The following is a 17664-nucleotide window of genomic DNA, read 5'->3' on the forward strand; positions in this document are numbered from 1 at the left end:
CCACGTACTGCAAAAAGAAAAAAAAAAAAAAAATCAATCATATAGCACTGGATTATAACCCAAACCCTAAGTCCTTACGAGTCCACAGAAGTCCTTATTGATGTAAATGATTGAATAGATAAGTCACTGAGGGAAGGAGGAGAGACACGGCTTCCTGACAGAAGAATTCTGAGTAATATAAGTTGCAACCCCTGCATTCAGCAGGTGGACCTGTGTCCCTGGGCACCATCATCCCCCACCGCCCTGCCCAGAATGAGGGTTGGACTTAGAGTTGCTTTCAAAGACTAGAGTATGGAAAGGGAAAAGTAATAACTTTGCCATGGAGAAACCTGGCAAACACTAGGAATCCAAGTCATCAAGTGACCATCACCAGGGAGAAGTCATGTGGATCTCAGGGAACCCCGGGTGTGATGAGAAGGGCCATTCTCCTCCATGGTTGTCTTCCCCCAAACCTGTAACCTCAGTCTAATCATGAGAAAAACATCAGACAAATCCAAATGGAGGGCATTCTATAAAATACCTGATATCTACAAAATACTCCTCAAAACTGTCAAGGCAGGAAACCAAGGGAAGACGGAGCAACTCTCACAGACCACGGAGACTAGGGAGGTGTCACGACTGAAAGCACCATGACGCCCCGGATGGGATCCTGGAAGAGAAAAAGGAAGTTAGTGAAAGTAACTACAAATAAAGTCTGGAGTTTAATTCATAGTAATCTACCAATGTTGGCTTTTAGTTTTGACAGACGTGCCGTGGTAACATAAGATGTTAACCCTGGGGGAAACTAAGTGAGGGTATACGGGAACTCTGTGTACTGTCTTTGCAACTCTTATGTAAATCTCAAATCACTGCCAAATAAAAAGGTTATTACGAGAAGACAAGATTGTTAAGCTAATAGGAGAGAGGTGCTGGGTGCCCGAGGAAGCCCCTCCTGAGGGGTTATTGTGGAGGCAGGAGATCACAGGTTAACCCTGGCTCAGTGCCCGGTTTCTCGGCTAAGGCTCTTCAAGGGTCACATTTCAGATTTGTTCACTCTGTTTTTTTTTGTTTTGTTTTTTTAAATTTATTTATTTATTGCGGTATGCGGGCCTCTCACTGTTGTGGCCTCTCCCGTTGCGGAGCACAGGCTCTGGACGTGCAGGCTTAGCGGCCATGGCTCATGGGCCCAGCCGCTCCGCGGCATGTGGGATCCTCCCAGACCGGGGCACGAACCCGCGCCCCCCGCATCGGCAGGCGGACTCTCAACCACTGCGCCACCAGGGAAGCCCTCACTCTGTTTTTAAAGCTCATTGCTTTTTGCTAGTCATTGAAAGGGTTTTACTCATGCCTGCTAGAAATGAACTCACTCATGGTCACCTTCAGATTGCCACCCGTGCCTCATTTGGAACCTTGGGGTGGCCTGCAGGAGACACACCACGTTTCTGAGAGGCTGGGTTTATTATCAGACAATCAGACAGTGGTCGAGGCGGTATGGAGATGCTGGCCCACCACGTCACTGGAGGCAGCTGCCCGGCTGCAAGAAGCAGTTACAGGTCTCTGAAGTGAAGGCTTTCTTCTTTCCCACCCGATCCAGGCCAGCAGATACCCAGCTTTCCCCATAGCAAATGCTTCTAAAAGGGCTGGTTCCTTTTCAGAAATGCCTAGAGGCTGTCGGATATTAGCAAGCCCTGGAGCACATTCCCAGGAAACACCCTTGCCTGGGAGGGGGGCGGCCCTTTCAGTGTCTGAGATCTCTCATCCCTACCCAAGGCCGGGTCATCAGGTGGAACTCATCCAGCCAAGGCCACAAGGGTGTCAGATGATGCATGGCCAAACGGGACTAGAAAGAGGCTTTCTGGTACCCTCAAAACTAATAATGATTAACTATTACAAGGCTGTGGAGCTGGAAAGTCTCCATTTCAGTTTGGCTTCTCCACAAAATCCTGGGTAAATGTATAACCAAGAAGCATTTTATCAGGTGCTATTTAACGAATGAAAAATACTTTTTAATACTGACATAAGCAACACCTGATAAGGAAGATTAACAGATAACAAAAGTATTGTGTAATCCTTAAACATAAGTTGCAATTGCCCAATGTTTTGCATTGTAGTTTTAAGTGCAAGAGAAAAGGTTTGGTTTGAGCTGCTTGCCACTCTTGTGGGAGCCACTCCCGTCTTTACCGGCCACAGAAACCTCTGTCTCTGTGATTTGTGGCCTTAGAAATTTTCCATTTCTTTATGTTTGCTAAGAGCAGTGGGACCTGCCAGAGCTCTTTCTCTCCTGTGGCTATTTGTTCTGACTTTCTTGGAACCCAAGATTCTCTGTCAAGGACCTTCACCCCTGAAATACACATAGAGCCTTAAAAGAGAGCTTTCAGTAACCAAGCAAGCAGGATTCTTCAGAAACAAGATTAGTCTTCTTCAGGATTATTCTGTGGAGGGAAGCTTGAACCAACAGTGACATCTCGCACCGTTGGGGATTTGATTTCTACCAGTCTCTCTACTCCTGCGGTTTTGTAGACGTTTTTTTGGGGGGAGAGGGGTTTGGGAAGGATGGGAGGGAGAAGAGAGAAAGAGACAAAGACCCCCTCTTGATACAGAAGCACATCAACAGTTTTCTAAGGAGAGAAGGCATGAGGCAGTACGTGGGAATGAAACTAGTCACTGGTGACCAACAGGTCCTCAGAGGGGGGTGTCACAGACAAGAGTTTGTAGAGACCCTGTTTAGCGCAGTGAAGTGGGTCTTGGTAAACACAGGACACACACACGCCAACCAGGCCAGTGATGCACGCTGGTGTGACTCGGGAGGTCCCAGCTCCTGCCGGTTTCCTGGAGTCCTTTTCTCCTCACTTCCTTAAGCAGCTGCCAGACGGCCTCTTCTTCCTCTCCTCGTGTCCCGAGGCCACTCCTGTGCCCCTTCCTGCTGCTCTGCATGTGCCGCTCCCCAGCCGTGAACCCACTGAATGAGTCAGCAGATGGGTTATTTGCGGTGTTTACACTTTTCTTCACGGATTCAAATGGTCATTAACTCCTAAATATCACCATTTAAAATTTAACGACATATAATGAACTTTTATTAAGAAACTCGTAAGAGGGACTTCCCTGGTGGTCCAGTGGGTGAGACTCCGAGCTCCCAGTTCAGGGGCCGTGGTTCGATCCCTGGTTGGGGAACTAGATCCTGCATGCATGCCGCAACTAAGAGTCCGCATGCTGCAACTAAGACCCGGTGCAGCAAATAAATAAATAAATAAATAAATAAATAAATAATAAGAAACAAGGACCTACTGTATAGCACAGGGAACTGTATTCAATCTTCTTGTCATGTATATATATAAATGAATCACTTTGCCGTACACCTGAAACTAACACAACATTGTAAATCAACTCGACTTCAATAAAGAAAAATATTTTATTTAAATGTTAGGACATCAAATATACGCCACAGAGATCAGCATGACAAAGACGCAGCTGGTACAGGGTCCACCTCTTGGAGGCTGTTGAGTCTTTCACGGTGCTCCCTGCCGGCCTCCCTGCCCCCCAGTTTCTCTCCACTCCTTTCCCCCCTCTTCCCCTTTGGACGTTTGCTGACTCTTCTCCCATATTTTGGTCTTTCCACTCCTGGACGCTGCCTTCTTCAGCATCCCTGGGGCAGCTGCACCCACAAGTGTCCAAACCACACTTTCCAGACAGCTGCGCTCCAACAATATCTACTGTAGGAAGGGACACAATTCGACCCAAGACGACAGGTCAGACAATGGGTATAGCATGGACTGGACTGGAAGGGTGTGAGAGGCACTCCCTGGCTAAACTGAATGGTCTGTGGCACAGATTTGGCTCCAGTTGGGAGTCCCTGCTGAGACCATAACAAATTATGTGATAATCAAAACAGCAATCTAGCACACATTAGCAAAATGGAAGTTCTGACAAATAGGGGGAAGAACATGGTAATGTATTGGGTTATCTTACAATTGATGACCTAAACAGGTATACTGATGAGAGTGAAAGGGGTCTGTTATTAATTATACCAGGACAAGAGGTGAAACTGGGGACTGTCCCAGGCTGGGAAGTAGGGTGTCTACAGTGCTACCTCCAGCAAAAGGAAGGAGAAGGTTGACCAGAAAGCTAGAGGGTGGGACTTCAGAAGCTCTGTGCTTTGGTTGTAGAGTGCCAGCTATGTTTGGATGAAACGAAATTTGAGGAAAACACTTCATAACTCTAAGCTTAAAAAAGATAAAAGGATAAAGAGAGTAACTGGGTTGCTTCTGTTCTAATATTAGAGAAGAGACTGAGAAAAAAAATTCCCACTTTCTCTTCCTAGCCGTCCAGATGATCCCGGTCACAGTTTTCCAACTGTAACTTGTGCAACTCTGGGTTTCCAAGGATCCGATTCAAGGGCTGCCTTTGTGCAGGACTGAGGCCACTTCTCAGTGCCTTGCTCCCATTTAAACCTGAATAAGTCTTTTGGGTTGTTGTGTCTTTTATATACTGAGGTTTGTCATAACATAGCATTTAGGAAAAATAAGTTTTTATTGCTTGGAAAGCCACCCATCTAGGACAAGTCTCAATATGATTCCACCAACCAGAAAGCAAGAGAGAGGGACCATCTCTCTCAGTGTAGCACATCATGATTATTCATCACATCGTCACTACTGAATGGCATCATTCACGTCATTTACATATATAATCATTTGAACCTTTTATTTCTTTTTAATCTAAGGAAAAAAAGATGTCCTTTTCCACTTTGCTCCGGAAATACACTGGCTTTGATACTAATTTATACCCTTATTCCACTTTTGCAAAGTGCATAGTATATACCCTGAATTTTCACGGGAAACAAATTCTGTATTGGCAACACCGGAAGTCTTCCGTGGGATATGAAAAAAGTGGAGAAGGGGAATTCTTATCCTCTCGAGTCAGTGGGTGGAGGGAGGGCTTGCTTCTGTTTTCTTTCTCTCATTCTTTCAACCAACACGTTTTTTTCTGAGTGGTCAAATCCTTGAAGGTAGGAACTCTTCCTGGTCTGGTCTGAGGGAAAAATCCTGAAGACTCACATGAAAGAATAGGGATTTTTTTTTTTTTCCTTTAGTGACAGGAAACCACAGAAGGCACAGTCTCAAGGGTGGTTACAAGCACAGCTCAGTGCGTTAGGGTTGATGGCACTTGGTGAGAATCTTCTCTGGCTGGTGAGCGAGAGGGAAGAATGACTATAATTCCCATGTTTTTGCCTCAGTTGGCCATTTGGAACCTGTTTTCACTTTACTGATGTAACTAATATTGACTAATAGTATCACCCTAAAATAATACGGTGTGTGCTGTTCTAGGAGCTGGCTCTACCATGCTTCGTAGTCTTATTGGGAAACAATAATGGACAAGAAGATAAGGTCCCTGCATATCTCCTAGTGGGAAGGAGGGAGGGATTCCCATAGCTGACATGTCAGCAAGTAGTGAAGATACATTGAGATGTTGCTAAGTTCATTGAAGAAAATGCTGCAGAAAAATGGGATTGAGAATGATATGGAGAATTATTTTTCCAAAGAAAGAAAATGAAGAGAAGAAATAGGAAAGGATAAGGAAGAGCAGGTTACTGAGAGTTGGTGGATCCTCTTTGGGCTCGTTTCTGGAGATGTTTTTGGGACTTCCAGGTATTAAAAGAGAAACTGAGGCATATTAAAAATTTTAAGAGTTTATTTGAGCAAAAATCAATTTGAATCTGGTGGCACCAACCAGAAGTGGTCAGGATGCTCCATTGACAGGAGCTGGGGACGAGACTTTTTTCTTTCTTTCTTTCTTTCTTTCCTTCTTTCTTTCTTTCTTTCTTTTTGGCTGCATTGGGTCTTCGTTGCTGCACCCAGGCTTTCTCTAGTTGCGGCGAGCGGGGGCTACTCTTCGTTTCGGTGTGCAGGCTTCTCATTGCGGTGGCTTCTCTTGTTGCGGAGCACGGGCTCTAGGCACATGGGCTTCAGTAGTTGTGGCACGTGGGCTCAGTAGTTGTGGCTCACGGGCTCTAGAGCGCAGGCTCAGTAGTTGTGGCACATGGGCTTAGTTGCTCCGGGGCATGTGGGATCTTCCTGGACCGGGGCTCAAACCCGTGTCCCCTGCATTGGCATGTGGATTCTTAACCACTGTGCCACCAGGGAAGTCCGGGATGAGACTTTTATAGAGAAGATGCGGAAGCAAAGCAAGGAACTCATCTGGTTGGCTGTAGCCCAAGCGGTTGCCCTTATTTGGGAAACCCTGGTTGGATGCTTGTGGTTAGTTGTCCTTATGTTTCGGTTTCTGAACCTTGAGGCATTTGTAGGCTCAGGTTTTGGTTTGCTTATGTTGGCTTCGAAGGAATTAGAACCACCTCCATCTAATGCCCTCCCTATTTAATTAATTTAACACTGGTTAAGATGTCTAGTATTCAGTGTTGTATGGGTACATTTTTAACAACTGGCTCGGGGTGAGTATGGGATAGCAGCTGATTTGTAGCATTTGCCAATTTTCATGCTGTGGCTGGTTGCAGACTAGCTCCTTCACAGCACTGAACGTGGAGTGGAAAGAGGTGGTAAGAGTTTTCATGAGCGAGTCAGAGGCAGCTCTGGTGCACCACAGCTAAGGGGTGACAGAAATACAGAGCTGCCTCGACTTGCAAGGGGGTTACATCCCGATAAACCCAATATAAGTTGAAAATGTCGTTAAGTCAAAAAGGCATCTAATACACCTACGCTACTGAGCATCACAGGTTAGCCGAGCCCACATGCTCAGAACACTTCTGTGAGCCTACAAGCGGGCAACGTCATCTAACACGAAGCCTGTTTTATAACAAAGTGTTGACTATCTCATGTAATATATTGAACACTGTACTGAAAGTGAAAAACAGAATGGCTGCCTGGGTACAGAGCGGTCGTAAGTGTATGGATTATTGATCCTCGTCATCACAGGGCTGACCAGGAGCTGAGGCTCGCTGCCACCGCCCAGCATCACAAGAGAGTGTCGCACCGCATCTTGCCCAGGAAAAGATCAAAATTCAAAATTCCAAGGGCAGATTCTACTGAATGTGTATCACTTTCACACCATCATAATGTGGAAAAATTGTAAGTCGGGCACTGTCTGTATAGGTTTGGAATTCTGGAGAGTGTGTGACTAGCAATATAGGTTTGGGCGTGGAGGTCAGAGTTAAAATTCTGGGAATAGAGAGGTTTCCTAGAGAGATTGTATAGCATGAAAAGGAAGGTGGCCAATGTTGGAACGCCAGGACTGGGCTCTCAAAGAGTGGTTCCCCCCCGCCCCCCACGGGCAGCATCTTGGAAGCAACTTCATGACCCATCCCAGACCAGTGGAAGTAGAGAGTGGCTGAGGTTGGGACCCACTACTCTGTGTTGTTTCAGGTTTGGGAAGGCCGGCCCTAGAGATCACCAACGCTTAAGACTGAAGAGTCAGTTAGAAGAGAGACACTTAGATAGACCAAGAAGGACTGTTGAGAGGAGTGGGGCTGGGCACAGAAAGTGGAGTCTTGGAGCCCAGGGTGGAGAGAGTGTCAAGATAAAGGCAAGTGGGCAGCCACGTAGGGCCCCAGGAGGTCAGGGCAGATTAGATGGGAAGGAAGCATCAGCTGCATTTGAAGAGCATTGTCAGGGCCATGGTAGGTGCAGAAGGCAGGCTGTAATTGATGAGGAGTGAGTTGAACATAGACTCCTGGTTAGGACCTTGGGCTGTAAAGGGCAGACAGAGGTTTGGGACTAGAAGAAGATGTACGGTCAGTGGTGGGGTTTCTGGAAAAGGCCTGCATATGTTTGTGGGCTGAGGGAAAGGTAGAATCTGGGAGGTCAGGAACTAGCAAGAACAGGCTGGGATACCTGGTGGTTTAAACCAGAGATGAGAGGAAGGAAGGGAATCAAGAACTTGGGATACAGCCTGGCCTTGAAGAAATTACTTATGGGCTCTTGTCTTCGGAGGCCAAAGGGAAGCAAAGATGGGAGAGGGTTTTGGATGGAGAAAAGTGGAGGCCAAGATATGGAGGGAGAAGATACTCAATGGACTCTTCTCAGTATCCATTAACTGTCCTGTTAATTGCCTTCTGTAATTTATACCCCTTTCCCTTCTGACTAAAAGTGATTCTGGAAATGTTTTTGCAACAATTGGTAAGATTGTGTTAGCCAGTGAGCGTTCAAAGGAACTTCTGTTTTATGTCACATTTAGGCCAGTTTTGGCAGAAAAGTAGAAAATTGAAGCTCTAGAGCTATACAGGCCAGTGGAAACAGAATGCAGGCTACATATATAATTGTATATTTCTAGCAGCCATGTTTAGAAAAAGTAAACAGAAAGAAGTGAAATTAATTTTAATAATACATTTTATTAAATATACATATATAATTGTATATCTATATGTATATATATACATATATATATGTATACAGGCTACATATATAATTGTATATTTGTAGCAGCCATGTTTAGAAAAAGTAAACAGAAAGAAGTGAAATTAATTTTAATAATACATTTTATTAAATATACATATATATAATTGTATATCTATATGTATATATATACATATATATATGTATACAGGCTACATATATAATTGTATATTTCTAGCAGCCATGTTTAGAAAAAGTAAACAGAAAGAAGTGAAATTAATTTTAATAATACATTTTATTTAACCAGTATATCCCAAATATTATTATTTCAACATGTTAGCAATATAAAAATTGGTAATGAGATATTTTACTTTATATTTTCCTATTCCATCCTAAAATTCCAAACTAGCCACATTTTAAGTGCTCAATAGCCAGGTGCTGCTAGGGGCTACCATACTGGACAGTGCCCCTCTGAAGGGGCCATACAGTTTGTAACACTGAGTGCTAATTTAAAAAAAATGAAAATGTGCCATGTTCTTAGGAGGTGACAAAGACTCTCTCTTTGACCAAACTAGTGAGGCTCCTCTGAGCTCATTTCCAACTAGGCCCTGCCCTTGGGTAGGTCCTCGGGAACCCAGTTTTAGCAAGAAATTTGTCAAGTCAGTTTATCGAGAACCCTCCGCCCTTGATATTTGATCACCCTTAATATCTAACCAAATCCCTCATGTCTCACCATCCCCATCAGGTAATAGCTGATCACCCTGGCCTGCCTTCATCAAGAATTCTGTTAGGTCAGTTTAGCAAGGAGTTAACCTACCCCTCTTAATAATTTTCTCTCCACCAACGAACCCCACCCATTTCTTAGCCATTCATGCTAATATTGCCCCGTAACCTACAATAGAGGGAGGGTCCCTCCTCTTGTCTCTGAAAGTTCCAGAGCCTCAGTCAACGCTGCCATAGGAGAGATGGAAAAAACCAAAACTCTTAGGCCAATGATTGTGTGAAGAGAAAAAAGGGCATTCAGAGAAGTGGACATTTAGCTTTGAAATGACAGTTATTTTCTTAGGCCATAATACTGATGAAAACTGCAAGAGAAAATAAAAATGTTCACTTAAAGTATACTACTAAAATTAAATGCATACAAAGTTTGAAAGAGTATGGGTATAAGAGAACGTAAACCGTGTACGTGTCTGGCCGTATGTATGCACTTTTGCCAGAATGAGTGGGTTCTGCTCTCTGTTTGGCTGCAGGGAAGAAAAGAGCCCTCCACTCCTGCACTGGAGGCTGTTCCTGGCTCTGCCCCCAGCAGGTCACCTAACTTTGCTGGGCCCCCATTTCAGCGTCTGAAAATCTTGGATGGCTTTCGTGGCCCTCAGGGTCTTTCTCAGGGCTGTATTCTGTGAGTCCTTAAATTTGGGATGCCCGGTGGGTTTCCGGTCAGGGATGATGAGGGAACCCTTGGCACCCTAAACCCCCCGCCGGACCGAAGGTGTCACTGGAGCGAGGAAGCCACCCACCGTGTCCTACACCTGGCTTTTGTTATCTGTGCCATCCTGTTTTCCCTCCTTGTCCTTGGGAATTTCAGAAGTTAACATAAACATATCTAAAGGGGAATTTATGGTTGGAGCACGTAATTTTAAAATGCATGAAGGCGTGCTTAAAGGAAGTATTTTTAAAGGAAATATTTTATGGTAGTAATGGGTAATTCATCTGTCACACCGATCAGTTAATTGTCCTTTAAAATTGAGAGGCAGGTTTCAGGGATACAGTAGTCTGGTCTGTAGTCATCAGCAGCTAAGTTCAACAACAGTGGTACTCAGATATTCAAGAAGTAGTATAAGAGAAGCTTAAAAGAACAAAAAAAGGTAAAATCAATGGGATAGGATTGTTAGAACTGAGAATTAGATCATAGAATGAGCATTGTTGTTGGTCAAGTGAAATAGAGGTGGTAAAATATTCTCATGGATAATATTTTCAGCGTCGCAACTTTTCACTTCATTAGGCCTGGAATTTCTAACAAGACAGCACGTTGCTCCAATCCTGAGAGGCTCGGGCACACCCTGATCTTCAGAACTCTGCTTATGGCTGTTTTCTTTCAAGGTCAACAGTATTTGAGTTATGTGTTTGAGCAGCAACTTACTTTTAGACTTTGAAGTCTAGAACTTTAGCTCTTGTGTGGAATACTAAAGAATTGTCGTGAATTGCGACAGGCATGTGCTACAAAATAGCTAACAGTGCCTCAGAGAAAGATAATATTTGTTTAGAGTCTTCAATTTTTTATTGCTCCAGAAATCACTTTAACACATATAAATGTAAAGTATACATTGAATATAGAGATATTGCTAGGATTAGCTATTACCAATCTTGTGACAATGGAACACACATTTTAAAAAGAAAAGTGGAAGGGTAAGCTGGGACAAAGTGAGAGAGTGGCATGGACATATATACACTACCAAATGTAAAATCGATAGCTAGTGGGAAGCAGCCACATAGCACAGGGAGATCAGCTCAGTGCTTTGTGACCACCAAGAGGGGTGGGATAGAGAGGGAGACGCAAGAGGGAGGATATAAGGGGATATATGTATGTGTATAGCTGACTCACTTTGTTATACAGCAGAAACTAACACACCATTGTAAAGCAATTATACTCCAATAAAGATGTTAAAAAAGTGTATTGTTTCTTTTTTTAATGTTTTTATTTTTTATTTTATTTTTTAGTTTTAATTTTCATTGGAGTATAGTTGATTTGGAATGTTCTGTTTCAGGTGTACGGCAAAGTGAATCAGTTATACATATACATCTTTCCACTCTTTTTTAGATTCTTTTCCCATGTAGGTCTTTACAGAGTATTGAGTAGAGTTCCCTGTGCTATACAGTAGGTCCTTATTAGTTTTCTATTTTATATACAGTAGTGTGTATATGTCAATCCCATCTCCCAACTTATCCCTCCTCCCCCGCTCCTTTCCCCTCTGGTAACCATAAGTTTGTTTTCTACATCTGTGACTCTATTTCTATTTTGTAAATAAGTTCATTTGTACCATTTTTTAAGATTCCACATATAAGCAATATCATATGACGTTTGTCTTTCTCTGTCTGACGTACTCCACTCAGCATGACAATCTCTAGGTCCGTCCAAGTAGCTGCAAATGGCATTATTTTGTTCTTTTTTTATGGCTGAGTAATATTCCATTATACATATGTACCACATCTTCTTTATCCATTCATCTGTTGCTTCCATGTCCTGGCTGTTGTAAATAGTACTGCAATGAGCATTGGGGTGCATGTATCTAAGAAAAGTATATTATTTCTTAATAATTAGATCTTGCTTACAGCCTTACTTGACTTTCCCAATCAGGAAAAAAAAAATGATTTCAAGTTTTTCTGCAAAGTTTTCAGGTTATATTTCTAAAGGGATCTCAGTAATGTTTCGTCCAGCTTTTTTGAAAGCAAGAAGTGAAGTGATTTTCGTCCTGCTATTAGAAGTTGCAGGGAATGAGGGTACCTGGTGATTGACGACTCCTACGTAATGATGGGCCAAGCTATCAGAACATCTCACGCCCACAGCTTGGCCGCATTCCAATGTCAGGCTGGTCCCTGATGACAGAGGGAAGTCCCTCAGAAGAAACCGAGGGACAAAACCGTTGCCCAAAGGAACACATGGATTCGTATTTGTGTGCTTACTTCAGAGTTGAGAAATCTAGACCCAAAGGAAGATTTTCTTGCCAAACAATATCTCTCCAAACACAATTGTTTATTGGCATTTTCCCCCCTTTTTTTGTGAGGAAGGGATCTTTTTGCTGAGTAGCTAAGCATTTCCAGAACAAACAAACCTCTCAGCTCTTGCGGTCCTGCCCACTTTTCTCTCCACCCTCCAGCCCCTCCTGTGAGTTGGAGATCTGATAGCCCAGGCTGAAGTTTCAAGCTCGCCGCCCTTTGGGGGTGCCTTGTCATGCCAGGAAAAAGCAGGAAATAGAAAGGGTAGGCTGGCTTAGGTGAAGTCATCCTGGTAAAGGTTAATAGCTGGGTGGTGACACCTCCTCACAGGACTGGAGCGAAAAAGCTAGGCAGCTGGGCAGTGCTTGCTCCCAGCTGTCTGTCACGGTCCTGGGAGTAAGAGGTGACCTCTTTATTTTTAGAAGGGGACAGTCATAATAACCCGGCTCCTAGCTTCATTCAAGGCAGGCCGGGGCTTCGGAAGTTTGTAAACACCTACTTTCTGGGTAGGGGAGGAGTGCTTTCCTCCGAAAAGCAAAGAACTTGACTACTGGGGGTTTTCCCGTCTGGTAGTCATCGTTAGCGTGGAGGAGACACTATCGTAGCACAAAAGTGCTGCAGCCTTCTCCACTTTGTTATTATTTTCAAAGGGCAGAAATGCCTGAAGGTGAGGACTTTGGATCAGGCACAAGGTAATTATGATACACATTTACTTTTGCTTGTGTCTATTTCATTTGCTGGTTATCTTTCTAAAAAATACTGTGACTAATTTAAAAGGTAGTTGGAATTAAAATTTAAAAAGGAGTGCAATCCCTTAATTCCAGGAAATAGAATTTTCTTTAGCATGAAGAGAGAGACATAAAATTAACTGAATATACCAGTAGAAACATATGCCAATAAGTGTTTTTCTTGGGTGAGGAAGTGACGGCCCGAAATTATCAAAAAGTGTTTCTTCCTACACCCTGTAAAGTCTACTTGAGTTTTCTGGTGTTTGATTTTTAACTTCAGATGGTAGTTGTTAGAAATCTAAGCTAGTGAACATTTTGTAAATTGCTTGCATTTTAAAGACTTGAACATTTCTAAAGGTTAATAATTAGACCAATATACCCGTTTTGGTATTACAATACTTTTTTTTTTACCATAGATCTTATCTTTGAAAATGTGATCATTGGGCCCCCATATGCAGTACATTAACTGTATTAATGTTTTATTAATATCTGGCTCTAAGAAAGGGGGATAGAGATGGGAAAGGAAGCAGGCAGTTATTTCTATTAATATGAGCACAACTTGTGTCCATACTGGAAGTTTCCATTTCTAGCCCCATTGCTGTGTTAACAAAATTTATATAAATCGGTGTAATTGGAATTCTAATTAGGGTCATTGAAATTCAGATATGAAGATGTAGAAAGAAAGTTGTTTAAAAAAAGGACAAGAGGTGGGCTTCCCTGGTGGCATAGTGGTTGAGAGTCCGCCTGCCGGTTCAGGGGACATGGGTTCGTGCCCCGGTCCGGGAAGATCCCATATGCCGCGGAGTGGTTGGGCCCGTGAGCCATGGCCGCTGAGCCTGCACGTCCGGAGCCTGTGCTCCGCAGCGGGAGAGGCCACAGCAGTGAGAGGCCCGCGTACCGCAAAAAAAAAAAAAAAAAAAATAGGAACAGGAATACCACAATATTTTTTTGTCCTTGTATAAGCATTCCTTTTCAGCCATGGTGGTATGGTGTGTTTGTGTGTGTGTGTGTGTGTGTGTTGACTATAATCAGTTGTAATCATGTCCTTAAAAGCTACTTTTCTCTTTAGTTTTCTAGTTTTCATTTTCTTCCAAGTTCCTTCCCCGTCCATCAAAGGGGACTTTAAGTTCACATTTAATTGAATAATGAAAGAACTTTCTATATAAAATGAGACATTAAATCAAGTGTTTGAAGATGACATTCACACAAGTGCCTGAAGATGACATTCACACAAGTGCCTAGATTTAGGACATGGACTAATTAAGTAGTTGAGAAAACACTTTCAGAGAATTTTAGATGTCAGTCTTGGTTTGAGATGATGGGTGATCTACCAGTATTGTACGTATCCCCCTTAGGACATTTGAACATTTCTGAAAGCAGGACTTTCTCTTTATCACTTTACATCATGGCATTCCCACCCACTCTCTGCATAGAATTTTGCACAGAATAGGCACTTTAATAAATACTTGTGAATGGAAAGTATTTATAAAGCATTTTAACACCTGAAGTAAGTATCTAGGGGGCCTGATCATTTTAGAGACTGAAGGGAGAGACTTGGCAGAAATGTAATAAGGGTTGCCTTGATGAAATGGAACATTCCCACAATTAAATTAAATCATAATTAATTGTGGATAATTATAAATATTTTGAACAAGTAGTTTATGATGTAAACTAAACAAACAAAAGTCTTTTTCTAAGAATGTTTTACTGGTTACAAGATAAACAGACAAGGAGAATAAATAAATAAACACACACACACACACACACACACAATACACATATCTAATAATAATTATTATTACCAAAGACTAATAACTTGCTGAAAGTGGGAAACGCCCTCTCACTCCTTTGAAGTAGGCTACCCCTGCCTCACCGTTTTTATTCTGATGAGATAACTCTCAGCTCTCAACAGTTGGTAGTTTTCTATGGAATATACTTTGCTCCATACATTTGTTTGTTTTTTTCCATATCTGTGCAGAAAGTTAGAAAGGGCACCCCAGACAGGGGGAACATTTAGAGCCAGCCTAAAAGTAAAATATTACATTTGAGAGGGAATTTTACTCTTGCTAAATTTGAGATTACATGCCATTGGACACGTCCTTTGGTGCCACATCTAAAAGAGAAATAACTATTATTATAAGTCTCGAATCTGCTGGCCAAACGTGTTTTTCAAGCTTGATTGCAGCCGGTTCTGGGTGAATGCCACATTCAGGCTTCTTCCTGTTACTTTAGTCCCATTTTGGAATTTGCTGAATCAAACGGCTCTGCAACGGGCAGTGAGCGAAGTCTGAACTTAATCAGTGGAAAGCAAATGACGGGAGGCTTCGTTAGGGTATCCGGGTGCGTGCTTAGGGCACCTCACGGGCTGGCTGCTTCGTGTGCTGTGGTCCAGTGGCCCCGACGCACCATTTCATATTCACCAAGTGGACGAACGTGAAGACAGCTGCCTGGGGGGCCGGGGGAGGCGGAGGAGAGACCCTCCTCCTTGCTGTTTATCTCGTTGCCAGTAATAAACGCTCTTGGTAAGAACCTCAAAGACTCTGTGCCAGTGTCACGGTCAGGAGGTGAGGGAGAGGGTGTGAGAGAATGCTGTTCTGACGCCGGGTGAGGAAGGCAGAAAGCCAAGCAGGAAGCATCGGGTGCCAAAGAAGAAGGAAGAAAGTAGGGGCCGCGACCGGGGAGGCAGACAGGATCAAGAAATACGAGGAGAATCATCTCCTGGCCAGGGGCCTGGCTCCCTTGGTTTCTCATCCTGCCTCCCACCTCATTTTGGACCCCACCTTGGAGGCAGCAGGTGGGCCCTGGGATGTCTTCAGTAGCCCGATTTGCGGTGGTGGGGGGATGGGGACAGGTGAAACATCGTCCAGTCCAGCTGCCTTGAAGCAGGTGGACCCCAGGCTACCTGGACTTAGGAGACTATTACCCAAGGACAGTGTGCAGTTTTAGCATTTAAGAAGCAAAATGTTGACTGCTAATGCAGGGCTCTCTGAAGCTTGTTATTTGACGTCTCATATAACATAGTAAGGATGCAAAAGTTTGAAAAAGGTCACTGAGCCTCTAAAACTAACTCTGTAACAGCAGTCTCGGCTGCTCTGCCCTGCCCTGGAGTGGAGAGGTTGCCCTATATTTGGGCTCTGGATATACGAAGGGCTATTGTATTTAAGAAAACCAAAGCTCTTTAAAAGCACAGTGGCCATGGGGCTTCCCTGGTGGCGCAGTGGTTGGGCATCTGCCTGCCAATGCAGGAGACACGGGTTCGAGCCCTGGTTCAGGAAGATCCCACATGCTGCAGAGCAGCTAGGCCCGTGCGCCACAACTACTGAGACTGCACTCTAGAGCCCGCGCACCTAGAGCCAGTGCTCCAAGACGAGAGAGGCCACCGCAATGAGAGGCCCGCGCACGGCGATGAAGAGTAGCCCCCGCTCACCGCAACTAAAAAGAAGGCCCGCGCGCAGCAATGAGGACCCAACGCAGGCAAAAATAAATTAATTTAAAAAAATGTATTTACATTAAAATTAAAAAAAATAAAAGCACAATGGCCTCTGTAGTATTTGGAAATGGCATTAGCAATCGCACTGAATTCTAGTCTTTGAAGGTTTAAAAGAAATTGATTTAAATGTATTCTTTAATCCAGATGTTTTAATGATTCACGTTGGCCTGATTATAGGCTTAATTTCACCTTGTGGATGAAGCCTATGCTTTGATAATACTATTTCTTTCACATATAAAGTGAGGCTAAGAAAAGCCTCACAAAGAAGTCTGACCAGCACGCCCCAGCTCAAGCTTTGTGTGTCTGGACGTTCGGTCGAGATGGGTTCCCACAGACAAGTGTATTTCAGCTTTCACAGGCCTGCCAAAGTCCTTATGCTGCTGTTGGTTTTGAAATAGGCACAGAGAGGTGAAGTGAATAAATAAGCCTTTGCAGACAGACACGTGTATCGTTATACGGTGGCGATGCACGAGGTGGGCTCGACACCCAGAAAGGTCAGTGCGGTCAGCACACAAGGAGATGGGAGAGTCTGGCTGGAGGTGAGCGGGGGCGGTGTATGGGGACCCCTCATGGGGCCTTGTAGGCAGTGGTGTGCTGGTAAATGTCTAGCAACCAGCTCTCTGCTCTTTGGCATTCTTGATTTCTGTGGTGTAAATATATCACTGTGGTCAATTTCAGGCCACCGACATGAGGTCAGTGAAAGCGGGGTTCAGAAGATATGGGAAAAACTGGTTCTTGCAAACCCACAGGGGTCAGCCCCAGAACCCAAGTGCTGTGGATTGGGGCAAGAGTTTGTGTTTAACTCTAAGTGTGCTCCATCTTCTCCATTTATACATTCCTAAGGCATACTAGACACTCGGGAAAGGTTTGTCGAAGGAATGAATGATTTATTTTTCTTCCACCCTCTAATGTGGTCGTGGAGAAATCTGTCTCAGGCATAGGCAATGTTTACCACTTTTGAAATCCTACTCTGACCCAGATGGGCTAATATTTGAAATTGATTAAGAGCATGGAGAATAACGCAGTCTATCCTTGTTGCAAGAGAGTGTGTTTAGTGTGAGATAATCTTAATCACCGGTTAACAAGCAACGTGCTTCCCAACCCTTGTGGCTCCCCAGCAAGCTTCTGGTAATCAAGCCCTGTTAAAGCTCATTTCTATTTTATCAACACAGGGTGACTTATTCTTTGCCATCCCTAAAATGTGAGGAAGGTGTCTTTGCTTTCCAAAGCCAAAGGAGGGCTGCAGCTGCTGTGTGGTGGGCCACGGAGAGGTCTGTCCCAGGGCTGCCGAGAGAAGCTGTCCCTGACAGAGGGACAGCCCACCCAGGCAGGCTGCCCTACTTCCAGCCTTTGGTCTCTTCGTGGGCAAATCCATGTCTGGATCCACTTGGGGTCTCCTCACTATGGAAATCTG

At 43.9% G+C, this 17664-nt stretch overlaps 1 protein-coding gene across 2 annotated transcripts in view; it reads left to right on the plus strand.

Annotated features, from left to right (window-relative positions):
- Window positions 1-17664, plus strand: part of RETREG1 (reticulophagy regulator 1) — a gene marked incomplete at its 5' end in the record, with an annotated part of 122216 nt that overhangs the window by 72655 nt on the left and 31897 nt on the right. The window contains one exon of one of the 2 annotated variants that reach the window (XM_079704084.1): window positions 12690-12724. The exons of the other annotated variant lie outside the window; for it this stretch is intronic. Within the exon in view, the coding sequence (XP_079560210.1) occupies window positions 12690-12724 (35 nt within the window). Of the gene's footprint in view, window positions 1-12689; window positions 12725-17664 lie in introns of those variants that run through there. 2 annotated transcript variants of the gene reach the window in all.

The sequence above is a fragment of the Hyperoodon ampullatus genome (assembly GCF_949752795.1).
Source record: "Hyperoodon ampullatus genome assembly, chromosome: 4".
Lineage (NCBI taxonomy): Eukaryota > Metazoa > Chordata > Mammalia > Artiodactyla > Ziphiidae > Hyperoodon > Hyperoodon ampullatus.